Source organism: Ipomoea nil, unplaced genomic scaffold (assembly GCF_001879475.1).
Source record: "Ipomoea nil cultivar Tokyo-kokei standard unplaced genomic scaffold, Asagao_1.1 scaffold1125, whole genome shotgun sequence".
Taxonomy (NCBI): Eukaryota; Viridiplantae; Streptophyta; class Magnoliopsida; order Solanales; family Convolvulaceae; genus Ipomoea; species Ipomoea nil.
This window is the reverse complement of record NW_017617553.1, coordinates 1,263,512-1,278,192: the sequence shown is the minus strand read 5'-3', so window position 1 is coordinate 1,278,192 and position 14,681 is coordinate 1,263,512. Positions and strand designations below refer to the sequence as shown.

Here is a 14,681-nt window from a genome sequence, read left to right as displayed (position 1 = left end):
GTGTCATTTTATTCATCATCCACTTAAAAGGAAATATTTAATTTGGATATTTTCCTTGATTTTAGGTGGCAACATGAAGAAGGATTGTTTATGAGTTTGGATTTAATTAGGATTGATTATGAGTTTGGATTTAATTAGGATTTGTTTATGCGTTTGTATTTAAACAAGAAGTTTTAAATCTTACAGGTCTTCTAATTTTAATTATATCAATTGTTTCATTATTCTAATGTAACATTACATATATATTGGTGTGCACTTGGATTATGTTGTGTGTGCCATAATGTGCAAAAATACTGAAAGAATGAAATCACAAAAATCATATTGATGTTAAAGACTATGTTGTGCACTTGGGTTAAACTGTGTGTGCCATAATGTAAATAATGAGTGTGCCGGTGAAAATACGTAAAACAAGTTGGTGTGCACTTGGGTTGATAGAATAGGGTGTGCACATGGGTTGAACTGTGTGCACTTGGGTTACATTGTGTGTGCCATAATTTGCAGAATTAGTTTGTGTATGAAAATATGTTAAACATTTTGGTGTGCACTTAGATTGTGCTGCGTGTGCACTCAAATATAATTGTGTGTGCACTTAGGTTAACGAGTTTGTGCCATGTTACTAAAAAAAATGATATACGAAATACCGTATGCAATTAGGTTAACAAATGTGTGCATCCACAAGTATATGAAATTTCGTTTGCACTTAGTTTAATGAATGCGTGCATCCACCAAAACCAGATTGATGTTAAAGACTATGTTGTACACATGGGTAAAGACTATGTTGTGCACATAGGTTAAACTGTGTGTGTCATTACGTAAATAATGAGTGTGTGAATGAAAAGACGTAAAACAAATTGGTGTGCACTTGGGTTGAGATAAGTACACCGTGTACATATTAGCACAATGGAATGTGCATGTGAGCGTTAAGCAAACGAAGACAGTGATGGTTGGTTAAAATGGATTACAATCAAAATCAATTTTAACAACCCAATATCATCAACACAGTAAATGAATTGCAATTAAAATCAATGTTAATTGAAAATTTAAATCTACTTCAACCACTAACCACTAAAGCTCCACGAACCACATGCCAAGCATCCCAAACCCACAATTAACATCCTCATTTTTCAATTGCATTTCATGATTTAAGGTGGTGACCAAACCAATGTTAATTGAAAATTTAAATCTACTTCAACCACTAAAGCTCCACGAACCACATGCCAAGCATCCCAGACCCACAATTAACATCCTCATTTTTCAATTGCATTTCATGATTTAAGGTGTTGACCAAACTCTTACGCTTATACAATTTTTTTTTTTTGGAAAAAAAAAGAAAAAAAAATCCATTCTCCTCTCTCCTTGGTACTATTTTATTGTTTGTAGATCGTCATCCTCAACGTTCACTTGCGATTCTACTTGGTGTTCACGAATAACCCGAGACTCCTTACCTGCACAGAATATTGGGGTGCAATAAATACACAATATAGAAGAAAACAAAGGATATATGCACATACAAATATATATATATATATATATATATATATATATATATATATATATATATATATATATATGCACACACAAATTTGTGCAATTGCACATGCCAATACTAGCCAACCTAAAATGTACACAACAAAGTATACTAGTCAACACTGCCAACTGCAACCCCACACACCACCACAAAGAATATATGCACACACAACCCAACTTCAATGCACACAGCAGATCATACTAAAAACACTTCAAACTGGCCAAAAGAACACAAAAAAGAAAAAAAGAAAAAAAAAAGAATATATGCACCCACAAATGTTCGTAACTACACACCCGAATACCAACCAGCCTAAACATGCAAACACATTCCAACTAATATGCACACAACCAAATCTTATTGTATTAATACTCTTGAAATAAATAAATAAATAAACAAAACAAACCTAGAAAACTCCTTTGTCGGCTTCTTCAATCTCGAGAAATTCGCATCATTTGCGTCCCCTTTAATTTCTTCAAATATGGCAATGGCAGAGGAAGGCCTCAATGCTAGAATGCAAACCCCTTTAATTTCTTCAACCTATACAAAATTTAATTGAGCAGAAGTTAGCGTCCTAGCATCCCTTTTTCGTCGGCTTCTAATTGAATATAATCCATTTTTCTAGGTTCCTTGGATGATTTTAGTCATTGACTGTTTTGCAGAGAATTCATTGTAAGGTTTCTAGCCCGTCGGCGCCATGAAACGGATAAGAAGATCTCACAATGTATTCCTTCCTAGATGCTGAGGAAGTGGGGAAACAGATGAGAGGATCTCGCAATTTCCTTAATCCACAAAAATACTATGCACTAAAATGCCCTAAATACCCCGCAATTATCTAAAATAAATAAAAATTAGTCCTAAAATTTCATAAAATATGTTTTAATATAAACCATTGATCACCCTAAATAAATGGTTATGATGAGTTCCTAGGTTCCTACCTAAGCATTGGTTCCTATATGATTGTTAGTATATATATATATATATATATATATATATATATATATATATATAATTCACATGCCACAAATCCATAATCAACATTAAAGTTCAAAACAAAAAATGTCACAAATCCACAATAAATACTAAAGTTCAAAACAAAAAATGTCACAAATCCACAATCAACATAAAGTTCAAAATAAAAAATATCACAAATCCACAATAAATACTAAGGTTCAAAACAAAAAATGTCACAAATCCACAATAAATACTAAAGTTCAAAACAAAAAATGCCACAAATCCACAAGCAACATTAAAGTTCAAAACAAAAAACAAATCAAATGTAAAATAACAATCTTCTTTTTTCCTTATTCCACCCCCCCCCCCCCCCCGCAACATATGAAGCTCCAACACCAACTTCACCAACTTAATCTTCATCTTCACCTTCACCTTCATCTTCATCTTCATCTTCATCTTCATCTTCATCTTCATCTAAAAACAATAACATTTATTTAATAGTACAAAAAAATAAATCAAACTTGATAAATACACTAATATTACCATTTGTAGGAAATCCATGGAACCAATTCCGTGCACAAATAAAAGCTTGTACTTTTTTTGGAAGGAGCCTATTTCTATATTTGTTCAAAATATGGGCTCCAACACTAAAGGCGGATTCTGATACTACACTTGTAATAGGAATAGAAAGCACATCACATGCCATTTTAGCAAGCTGCCCATAACTTTGCTTTTTTCCTTTCCAATACAAAAGGACATCTATATCATCCAACTAATTCATTTGCACTTCTTCCAAGTATTTGTCTAAATTAGACTTTAAATCTTGATTGCCACTTTCAGCTTTGCTTCGATAATCAATATAACCCTACATAATTTAAGCATATACAAATATTAACCAATAACAAAGAAACAACATAAGCAACATATGATTAACAACATAAAGAAATTAACTTACAGAAATAAGAGTTTCATCCAATTTTCCATGTCCTCCTCTACTTCTCAATCCTCCTCTCCTTACTCCACAAATCTTTGGTGCCAAAGATTCTTGTGATTGAGAAGTAAAAGCTCCAGAAGATGAAGAACCAACACTCCTTTTCGTATACTCATTGTACAACATATATAATTTGTTCTTTATCCATTCAACCTTGACTTGATAAGTATGTGGATTAAGCATCTTATAACAATATTCCACAAATTGCAATTTCAATCTTGGATCGAAAATAGCCCCCATTGTAAGTATAACACTGTACTCATCCCAATACTTGTCAAACTTCAATTTCATATTCTTAGCCATATCCTTTACTACTTCATCCTCATTTTCCAAATTTTCAAGAAACAAACATTCAATCTTCCAAACTTGAAAAAATACAAATTTGAAGTAGGATAGGATGAACCAGAAATCAAGTTGGTGATGGCATAAAATGGATACAAAAATGCACACATCCTTTCCCCTCTTGACCACTCTTCATCTGAAGGACAACACTTATAATTTCTATCCTTTAATCCAAGAGAGCAAAAAACACGACGATACTGTATAGCACTATCAAGCATAACATAAGTTGAATTCCAACGAGTTGGCACATCCAATGCAAGTCCACAAGTTATATCAACATCAACACGTTGAGCACATTCTTGAAATGATATCATTCTTGCTTCAGACATTTTTACATACTTAATGCTCTCTCTAATTTTTCCTAATCCAACACTAGCAACTTTCAATCCATCTTGCACAATCAAATTCAAGATATGTGCACAACACCTTACATGAAAAAATTCACCACCACAAAGCAAACTATTTTGTAACGAAAGTTGCTGCTTTAGAAGTTTCACCATCACATCATTAGCAGAAGCATTGTCCAAAGTAATAGAAAACACTTTACTATCTATCCCCCAATCTACCAAGCAGTCATAAACTTTCCTAGACAATTCAAAGCCGGAATGTGGAGGAGGCATATCACAGAATGAAAGTATTTTATTATTCAACACCCAATTTTCGTCCACATAATGCACAGTCAAGCATATATAACCGGCATTTGTACAAGCAGTTCACACATCACATGTTAAACAAAGCATACCGGGAATATTTTTCAATATCAACTTCAACCTTTCTTTTTGTCTTTCATACAATTGCAAAACATCCGATGCCACAGTATTTCTAGAAATGAATTGAAAATCAGGATTCAAATACTGACAAAGCAACCTCACACTCCTATATTCAACCCATTTAAATGGAAGATTATGTTCAATTGTACACTGGGCAATTAACTCACGACAAACTTTTTGATCAATGACTCTATTATTCAATTTCCCCTCTTGATCAATTAACATAGCACCCGCATCTCCAAGTACTGGTTTCTTTTTACATATCAACATATGCCGATTTAAAGTTGATGTTCCACTTCCAACATCATGCAAATATGATTTTTTACAATAATTACATATAACCCTCCCTCTACCATCTTCACCTTTGTGAACATCTGAAAAATGATTCCAAACTTCCAATGATTTTCTTCTTTTTTTAGTAGATAAGCTATCACTATCAATTGAATCAGTTTCATTCACACTAGACATTTCTTTTATACCTAAAAATAAAATAAAAATATAGAAATTAAACAATATACCAAAAACATGCAATTTTTAAATAAATAAATTCAATGCATATAATAATTCATCATTTAAATTCCTAAATGAATAAACATATAGCTGCACATTAAATAAACCAAATATTTAAATTATATAATAATTGCATTAAATCTATTGCAGTATAAACTAACACTATGTGGTTGGGATGCAAAAATTGAAGCTAAATGATGGTAGCCATGACTCCATGAGAGAAGTCAATGCAACACAACCCATCTCTCTCACTCTTAAGTCCAATTCTGCTTGTTTTAGAGCAATTATGAAGGTAGGTACTTGGTAGAACTTGCAAATTATCACTCTTGCACATGTTTTACGCCTTAACCGTACCCATCAATTATCATATATACCCATCAATTATCATATATATTGCATTAAAGTCTATGGCAAATAGAAACAAAACAAATTATACACGGCAAATTATAGAATAAGAAATTGAAAATTAAGAAATTGAAATTTGGAATTCTTCTCACATTCCTTCTACATACACAACTGCAAAGACTATAATTAACAGGAATTAAGCAATTTGAAGAGGAAAGAAAGAAAATTTACCTCACTACACAAATCGTCCTTCTTCTTAGAGCAGTACCCACTGTCAGAATCGAAATCAAAACCGCAATTCAATCAGGCAGTATGGAAGCTACACATATCTTGTACATCGGAGACGCAGACGCCCATCGCAGACGATCGGCACCTCGATTCTCAAACTGGGTTCAGCGGAGACGCAGACGATCGGCACCTCGGTTCTCAAACTGGGTTCGACGGAGACGTAGACGCACTTTGCAGACGATCGACGGCGACGCAGACGATCGGCGACGACCCAGACGATCGGCGGAGACGCAGACAATCGGCGGAGATGTTGACGGCCAAACGCAAATTGGGTTCTCACTTCGCGATTCTCAAACTTTTGTTCAAATTGTGTCGCAGGCCCTACAGGGTTACAGACTTACAATGAACTTTGGAAATTACATGGGCCAGCTCAACAATCCATTGGGTTGGCCCAACTCAATCCAATAACCCTATAGGGCCAACCCAGTGAGCTTACATTTTTATTGGATTGGTTTTTTTGGATTTTAGCCCTGAAATTTTTAGGGCTTAATGGGCCAGCCCATTGGTTTAAGGCCAAATTGACATCCCTAGCTGCATGCAGTTTCGCATCAACACCTCTATTCATCATGGCTATAAAAGGAGGACCTAGCCTTCTCTATTCCACCATCTCAATCTCCAATATGTATCTTAAAAAGCGCTTCACCAGAGGAGATTCTAAAAAGCAAAAAGAAATTGCTAAGAAAATCAGGGAAGAGCAAGGAGACCTCTACCCTGGAAACAGTCTTCAAGCTCCCTTAGAAGTCTCTTCTGACAACGAATCATCTCTCTATGATGAAATGGCTGCCTACATTGTTGAAGAACCTGAAGACGCTCCTCCAGTAAAAGAGGAAACCCCTACTGTTCTGCCCAATAAGTGCATTGACAAAGACTACTCTGATTATCTGAAGGAACAACCCAAATGTGAGCTAAACTCGAACGAAGATGGACCTGCTTCGTCTTCAGATTCTAATGTAACACCCCAGATTTTCAAGACTTTTAAAACTTATATAATAAAGATAGAATCTCATTAAATCCAAAAATACGATACAAAGAGTACGGGGTGCTATACCACACCCGAGCTAGAGAACTCGGGTGCACAGGCTAAATTCTAAAACCTCAATCAGTATCAATACTAAATCATGGCACGCAGGCCGAAAGGGAAAACTATCTAAGCTACGCCCCAAGCTTCTAGCGCGCTCCAGTGATCTACTCGTCTGTGCCTGAAAGCCAAATATATCTGTTCGTAGTTCCCTTGGTGGGTGGTGCCTCCGTGTTGACCCGTGGTGGTGGGGCGTGGCCTTTGGGGTTGAGTGCACTGGAAGGCCTTGTGCCCTTCTTCTCCGCAGTTGAAGCATCGCCAGGGATTGCCCATGCAATATTTTCCTCTATGGCTTTTGTTGCATTTTGGGCAAGGGAAGCTTCTTGGGTTTGCTTCATTGTTCCCTAGGGACGGTCTTTGGTTGGTCAGGTTGCTTGGTCTTGTGTTGGTGTCGTTCCTCGTTCTTTTTACCGGTGGTGCTCCCCCTCCGGTGTTCCTTTTTCGTATCTGTTCCTGAACCCCGCGCTGGAGTAGTTGTATTCGATAGAGATTGGCGGCACTGGAGTAAGCCTCGTTGAGTGTCCGAGGTCTGCTTACCACTAGTGCTTTTCGGGCTTCGAAGTTGAGGCCCGAGACGAATCTTTCTATTTTGGTTACTTCGGTGGGGACTAGCTCTGGTGCGAAGCGCGCTAGTTCGAGGAATCGCTTGTGGTATTCCATGACAGTGGCTGTCCCTTGCTTTAGATGGAGGAACTCTTCGTACATGGATGCCTTTACGTGTGTTGGGTAGAATCGTTCTCGTGGTCGTGTTTTGAGATTTTCCCAATTGAACCCCGGGTTCTAGTTAGTAAGCGGGACCCTCGTGGATCCACCAAAGATTGGCCTCGTGTCCGAAGTAGAACGAGACTATCTCCACGCGACATTCTTTTGGGCATTCCAATAACCCGAGAATTTTGTCAAGGGTCCAGATCCATTCCTCCAGGATCACGGGGTCCTCTTCTCCTGAGAACGTGGGTGGTCGATGATTTGAAACTTGTTGGGCGACGTCTGAGTTCATGTTTGATGGAGGAAGCGGGGGCCTGTTGTTGCGAAGAGCTACGTCGCTTAGTGCCTGGGCGACTTGCGTTAGTTGTTGTAGCGTTTGGGTCAGGGGGTCGTGAGTGGCAGGTTCTGGAGTCCTTGATTGTCTTCTGATTGGCGCCATGCTGTCGTCTTTCTGGGTCAATGTTTATAGGAATGTTAAGTTAGAGCTTGGTGCTCTTTGGTGCGATAAGCGGGGGAAAAAGTTCTCTTTAGATGGGGAGGGATAAAGTGAGGGGAGGTTATGTGTAGGTCTCACAATCTCACTGCGCGTCCTAGGATTCCCGAATCCTATGTCCCTAAGTACCTAAAGTTCAAGTCTATGTCCTAAGGTCTGTCTTAATAGTCTTATCCTAGGGTCAAACTTAGGCTCTGATACCAACTGTAACACCCCAGATTTTCAAGACTTTTAAAACTTATATAATAAAGATAGAATCTCATTAAATCGCAAAATACGATACAAAGAGTACGGGGTGCTATGCCACACCCGAGCTAGAGAACTCGGGTGCACAGGCTAAATTCTAAAACCTCAATCAGTATCAATACTAAATCATGGCACGCAGGCCGAAAGGGAAAACTATCTAAGCTACGCCCCAAGCTTCTAGCGCGCTCCAGTGATCTACTCGTCTGTGCCTGAAAGCCAAATATATCTGTTCAGCGAGAGATGCTGGTAACCCACTCCAACGCGTTGAAATACAATACATATATATATATATATATATATATATATATATATATATATATATATATATATATATATATATATATATATATATATATATATATATACGAAAACCATTTTGAACATGAAGATATATCCTACGAACTCTAGCTTTTAAAACAGGGATAGACTCAACAAATAGAGCTAAGCACAGACAGCAGTTATACCAAGCATATACAGTTTACAACAGGCAAGACAGATAAGATAAGCACAATTAATAATCATAACCCAACATATACGATCCCCGGTATACATCCCATAGTCTCATCCCCAAGATACTCATAACAACAACTCATCCGTACTTCATCACATAGCACACTTTGTTGGCGCCACAGGACCAATCGCATGCCCATACATGAGGGTCAGCGCATATAGCTCTGTCACGGCCCCGCAGCACCCTGCCCCGTATCGCAACACGGAGGGTCGATCGCAACCGACCGATGAACCGCAGCTCATCACAGTTTGATCGCAACCAAACAGTGGACCGCAGCCCAAGAGTATGTCATCTGACCGCAGCCAGGAAATATGAACCGCAGCTCATGTAGAAACGTTTGATCGCAACCAAACGGTGGATCGCAGTCCGGGGGTGTAAATCTGACCGCAGCCAGCTTCTGAACCGCAGCTCAGGAATAACCAATTCGATCGCAACCGAATTGGGGTATCATGCACACATAACACATAGCAAGCACATGCAACCCACATTAACACATTGGGAAGGGGGAGAAAGCGTATAACAAAACCTATGTGTGATCCTTCACATACTAAGAATAATCCTAAGGGGTTCATACTTCTTTCACCTAGGTCAACGGGCTACCAATTCAACTAGCATGCAATATATAAGACTCATACAACCTACGAACGGTACCCGAAATATCAAACTAGACATAGGCACGATAGACGGAGTCCGTTGGGACACCACGGGGATCGGGGGAACATCAAACGGGGAAGCCAAAATCCCAAATTTGGTACAAACCAGCGGGTAGCCGGTGGGTGAGGGATCACCCGCCGGCGGCAGCTATTCCGGGCAGCTGCCCGCCCGCCGGCGTTGCCCAAGAAGGCCGCAGGTAGGTGGCGGGTCCCCTACCCCCACCTACCCCCCACTGACTCTTTTTCACCAAAAACGCCCCCGGAACCTTTGTGGAACCCGAAACCATGCTTAGTCAAACGCAATTGATAACACACGTAGACAATTAACGGATCAAAGATCGAGAAACGTATGGCACATAACCTATCATGCTTTTCTAAACATAATCAACACCCAATCATGCGAATTCCCACCCAATATACCAAGAATAATTCCATACGATACAACCTAGGGTTCTAATCATTTTTAAATCAACAGGGACACAATTCATCTTCTAATATCAAGATTCGGTAAGAATATCACATAAATATCAAGAACATCCTACAATCATCAAGAACATCATATAATCATCAAGAACGTCATATAATCGTCAAGAACACCATAATTATCAAGAACCTTTCATCATCAAGATCACCCATGGAATCATCCCACCAATCATCAATAATAATATCACAAATCATCAATACACAATAATATGGGGAAATCCTAAGAGGGGAATCATAGCTATGAAAATAGGTTTTGTTGAGACATGGGTTACCTTTTAGCCTTAATTAATTCCTTGGCTATGAAGGGTCTTGAAGCTTTCTTCTTTCTTGATTTCTCCTAGGGGAATTCTTGGAACTTCTTGTGTGGTGAGGGAATATTGTGGTGGGAGTTCTAGGTGCCTCCTTATGTTCCCTATTTATATATCTAAGAGTCTTACTTAGGGCCTAATTACTATAGGTTTGCTAACTCTATTCCTTTTAGGACTAAGGATTGGGTTTAGGGATAAGGGCCCATGGACTATGGTGGGCCTTTCCTAATTAATTATTGTGATTTAATTCTTTCTTTTGGGTAATTGGTTAAATGATTAATTGGTTTTAGGGATCGTAACACGGGGTGTTACATCTAATTTTCTGAGAACTGGGAAGAACTTAAAAAGCCAAAAGTCGAGCCAAGCTAGCATGAGAAAGAAGGAAGGAAGAGAAATTGATCTACCTATTATATATTTCTTATCCTGTATCAATCTTCCTTTCTAAGCAATAATATTATTTCAATTTTAATGGTTCTTACCCGAGTTTACACAAGTGCTGAACGAAACTTTATTTGTTTTTTTTTTTTTTTTGCATTCTCAAATCTCGTTCCTAAACGAATCAAGCCGTACTCTCTTGGAAATGTCTATATTCTCTCAAATTTTGACGGAATGTGTGAATTATCTCAGTGTTTAGTCATTCATGGCTACACCTTTTGATGAATCCATCATCTATAAAAAGGACTTCTCGTGGAAAATAGCTTTACACCTCTCATAACTCTTCAAGTTCGAGATACAGTCCTCTCGTTATGGACAAAGGGAAGAAGATGTGTTTTCCAACCAAGGATCTGACTAAGAAAGTTCGATTTGAGATCAATTCTTCTCATGAACTTATCAATTCTCCAAAGGAAGGATCATTCTCTGATGATGGATTCACCAAGGTCTCGAGTCTCTCTAGCTATCTCTCTCTTGTGAAGCTAGCACCACAACTCAAATCTGAAGAGAAATACACAGCAATACATGCTGCTGCTCAAGCAAGGGTCAAAACTGAACTGGATGATATGGAAAAGAGGGGACTCTCTAGAGATGCTATGGGAACTGACCACGAGAAGATTGTGGATGAGGTATTCGCTCTTCAAATCCTCAAGATGGAACATGCTGAGAATTCCCGAAAGAAGAGGGATGACGAAAAATGAAAGCTCGTCCAGCTTGAATCACGAGAGATGCAGTCAAGTGTCTAATATCTATGTTTCGTGTAATAATCATCTCTCGGGCTGTATCATGTCCTTTCGTTGTATGTTCTGTTTGAGTTCACGAAACTTTATTTGTTTCTTGAACTCGTCTCTTCATGTGAAGTAAAATATGTTATATTCCGGATGTGAAGCGTGCTCAAAAAGATACATTTTATCTAGCTCATCTGAATCGTTAATGCACATTCTCAGTGGGCATCGTGTGGCCGAGAAAACCGGTCCACTACCCCATGATCTCTGTCAGATTGATCTGACCCGCATTTAATACACATACGGGTACTCAAGTGGTTTTCTCTCTCCTCTTTAATGAGGAATGATCGAAATTGATCTGCAATTGATCTTATCAGATTTTTATCACCAGATCAGTTACCCTTTTAGTGGAATTGGAACCGATTGAATTTCGAAATTCAAACCATCCACAATTCACATGGGTCACCCGTTTTTATCTATACCCTAGAACCTCGTCAAACCTACATAAACCAGCCTTATACCATCTTTCATACTTTTCCCTCATCTTCACTCTCAAATCCATATTCTCACCAAAATTATCTCTATCTTCTCTCAAATGGCTAAGAAATCCAAAACCACACCCTCTAATGTCGAACCTGAAGAACCATCTACAATAGAGATACCCACCTTCCCAACAGACGACGTTAACTTCATTGAATCACGGACTGACTTCATAGCTGGTGGCAGTATGTGGGATGCACATGGGTTCTTGGAATATGTCATTGACAGAAGCTTTGGTGATAAAGTTATCGCCCTTCTACAAGAAACTGGTTTGTACAGGTTTGCAGTTCATCTCTACACGTTTTGGTTTCCCACAGATGTTACTCAGTTCTATCTGAATGCAAGTGTGTCTACGGATGGACTCACCACATCTTCAAGGGTCAACCAAACGGATATGACAATCACATCGGAGGACATTCAAGCAGCCTATGATTTTCCTCAACGAGATGAGTCATATAAGCCAAACTTCGCCTTCTACCATTATGATCAGAATGACTTCTACAGATTTATCAAAAACAAGCAGGCTCCCAGTGTAATCACGTGGCCCTTAAAGAAGAAATGGTTCCGTCTGGACTACGAGTTCACAGTTGATATCTTCAATAGATCGTAGAGCACAAAACTTCGGGCACAGATGACGTGACAAAGGATAAATTGAAATGTTGCACGCATTTCTCAATGAACACAAAGTAGATTGGTCAAAGGTCATCTTCAACAATCTTATCCATGTCATAGCATATCAAAGAACATCCCCTGGCGACATTTCAAAGAAGATGGGGTACGGATTTCTGGTAAGTCATCTCCTTACCACGAAGAATGTCCCTCTCAGAGCAGGAATAAGACCTGGCCAGAAGGCATGTCACATGAAGTACAAGCCCACGGGTTATGACAAGCAGAAAGCTTTGGAATTGGAAATACCTTTGGAACTTGTCAAATCCAAACGAAAGTCTAAAAAGGCGAAAGATTCAGAAGAAGACTAACCGAAGCCCAAACGAAGGAAGACAGAAAAGAGTTCGTCTCATGTAAAGACGAAAGAGATCCCTGAAGAGCAATCGACATCTACTCCACCAAAGTCAGCAACAGAGCCTCTGGACGAAAGATCTACCCAAACACCTCCTGTTCCATCCAAGAATCCAGTAATTATGGAGGATTCCTCTGATGATAATGATAATCTCATTCTCTCCAATCTTGGGCAAAGATCAACAGGATGATTTCGCTCTCCTGTAAAAGAAAATTCTGTTCCCCCTCCTTCGTCAAAGTTAGATGAAAAGACGAAAGAAGTATCTTCCCAGAAGGAAGATAAGACGAAAGAAGTATATTCCCAGGGGGAAGATAAGACAAAAGAAGCATCTTCACAGAAGGAAGATAAGACGAAGACGAAAAAAACTTCTTCAAAGAAGAAAGAAAAGGCGAAAGGCGCATCTTCTAAGGGGGAAGAGAAGTCGAAATCCTCCAAGAAAAGAAAGCATAGATCTCCCTTAGATGCAAGTTCTCCAAAAAGCCTCCATCCACAAGAACCCATTTCAGCAGAGCGAACACCTCCATGTTCGACACAAGAACCTGCTGTCATGGATACAGAGGTCAATCACTTAAGTCTCCCACAAGAACCTGGCTTGCCAGAAGAGACGATAGAAGTGATTGCCAATCCGATTGCTGCTGCAACTCTTCCCACCGAAAGATCCCCCCCCCCCCACAAAAACCTACCCTTGCAAAGTAGGTACCGAGTATTCTGACACAAGAACCTGCATTGGTAGTTGAGGACGAAAGAGTGATCACTGAAAAGGCTGTTGACCCGAAAGCAGTTGTGACAACACCAGAAGCTGCATCAATCCCTCCATCAAGAGATCAACTACTTCGAGAATCTATGAAGAATGATTACAATAGGGTCATGCAATGGCAAAAGTGGCGCACATATCCATTAGATACTCTCCTTGAAACAGCTGAAGCAATGAAGGGTGAAGAAGAATTCGCCTTAGAGTGGATCGGCACAAAAGATGTATATGAAGCACTGTGTCTTGAAACGATTAGACGAGTGTACTCCTACAAAGTGACCAATCGCACTCTCGGGAAAGATAAGGCACCCATTTGTATAGAGCTCAACAAGCTTCCTTTGGATCCAGCCTTCGTTGAAGAAATGAAGGAACTTCGTTATGCAATGCTCTTATCCAAAATCAAGACTGACTTAGAGAAATCGTACCAAAATGATCCAAATTGCGATGTCAGTGGATCAAAGGACGAAAGTGGCAGAAAAATTGATGAAGCAAATGTTTCCGATGAGAACGAAGAATCTGATGACAATGAGGAAGAAGAAAAGGAAGAAAACGAGGATGAAGATGCTGATGATGATGATCACTCGGGCAATGATGATGATAACCACAATGGGGGTGACCCGAACTATGACAGTGAATCCCCTCTATTAGTCGGCCCGGACTATAACGAACCATCACCCAAAAGATCTTCATCTCAAAACTCATTGACCTAGAGTGATGACAAAAGGGAAGCATCACTGAGGCCTGAAGAAATCTCCAATGCACCTCTTGAAGATTTATCTCGTGCTATCGTCCCCCACATTGATCACATGGATGAATCTCCAATCAAACGAGAAGATGCTACAATTCGTGAGGGAAATCTGGATGCCTCACCTATTCTGATCAACTCAGCTAGTGGTGGCAAAAAGGAAACACCACCTCGAGAGGAACCAATGGATACTTCGCCCACAAACATTGAAGTCGATTCTCCACCGATGTGTCCACGCAGTGTCATGAACCTAATGATGGGCACAGTT

The 14,681-nt window shown here is 39.3% G+C and overlaps 1 protein-coding gene across 1 annotated transcript; it reads right to left on the bottom strand.

Annotated features, from left to right (window-relative positions):
* Nucleotides 1-2,933: 2,933 nt before the first annotated feature.
* On the bottom strand, nt 2,934-3,666 carry LOC109183409. The gene is made up of 2 exons (XM_019333486.1): nt 3,435-3,666; nt 2,934-3,344 (listed from the first exon to the last, which is right to left on the bottom strand). The coding sequence occupies exons 1-2, from the start codon at nt 3,651-3,653 to the stop codon at nt 3,252-3,254; spliced, it is 312 nt and encodes a 103-aa protein (XP_019189031.1). The 5' UTR covers nt 3,654-3,666; the 3' UTR covers nt 2,934-3,251.
* Between the last annotated feature and the right edge of the window lie 11,015 nt (nt 3,667-14,681).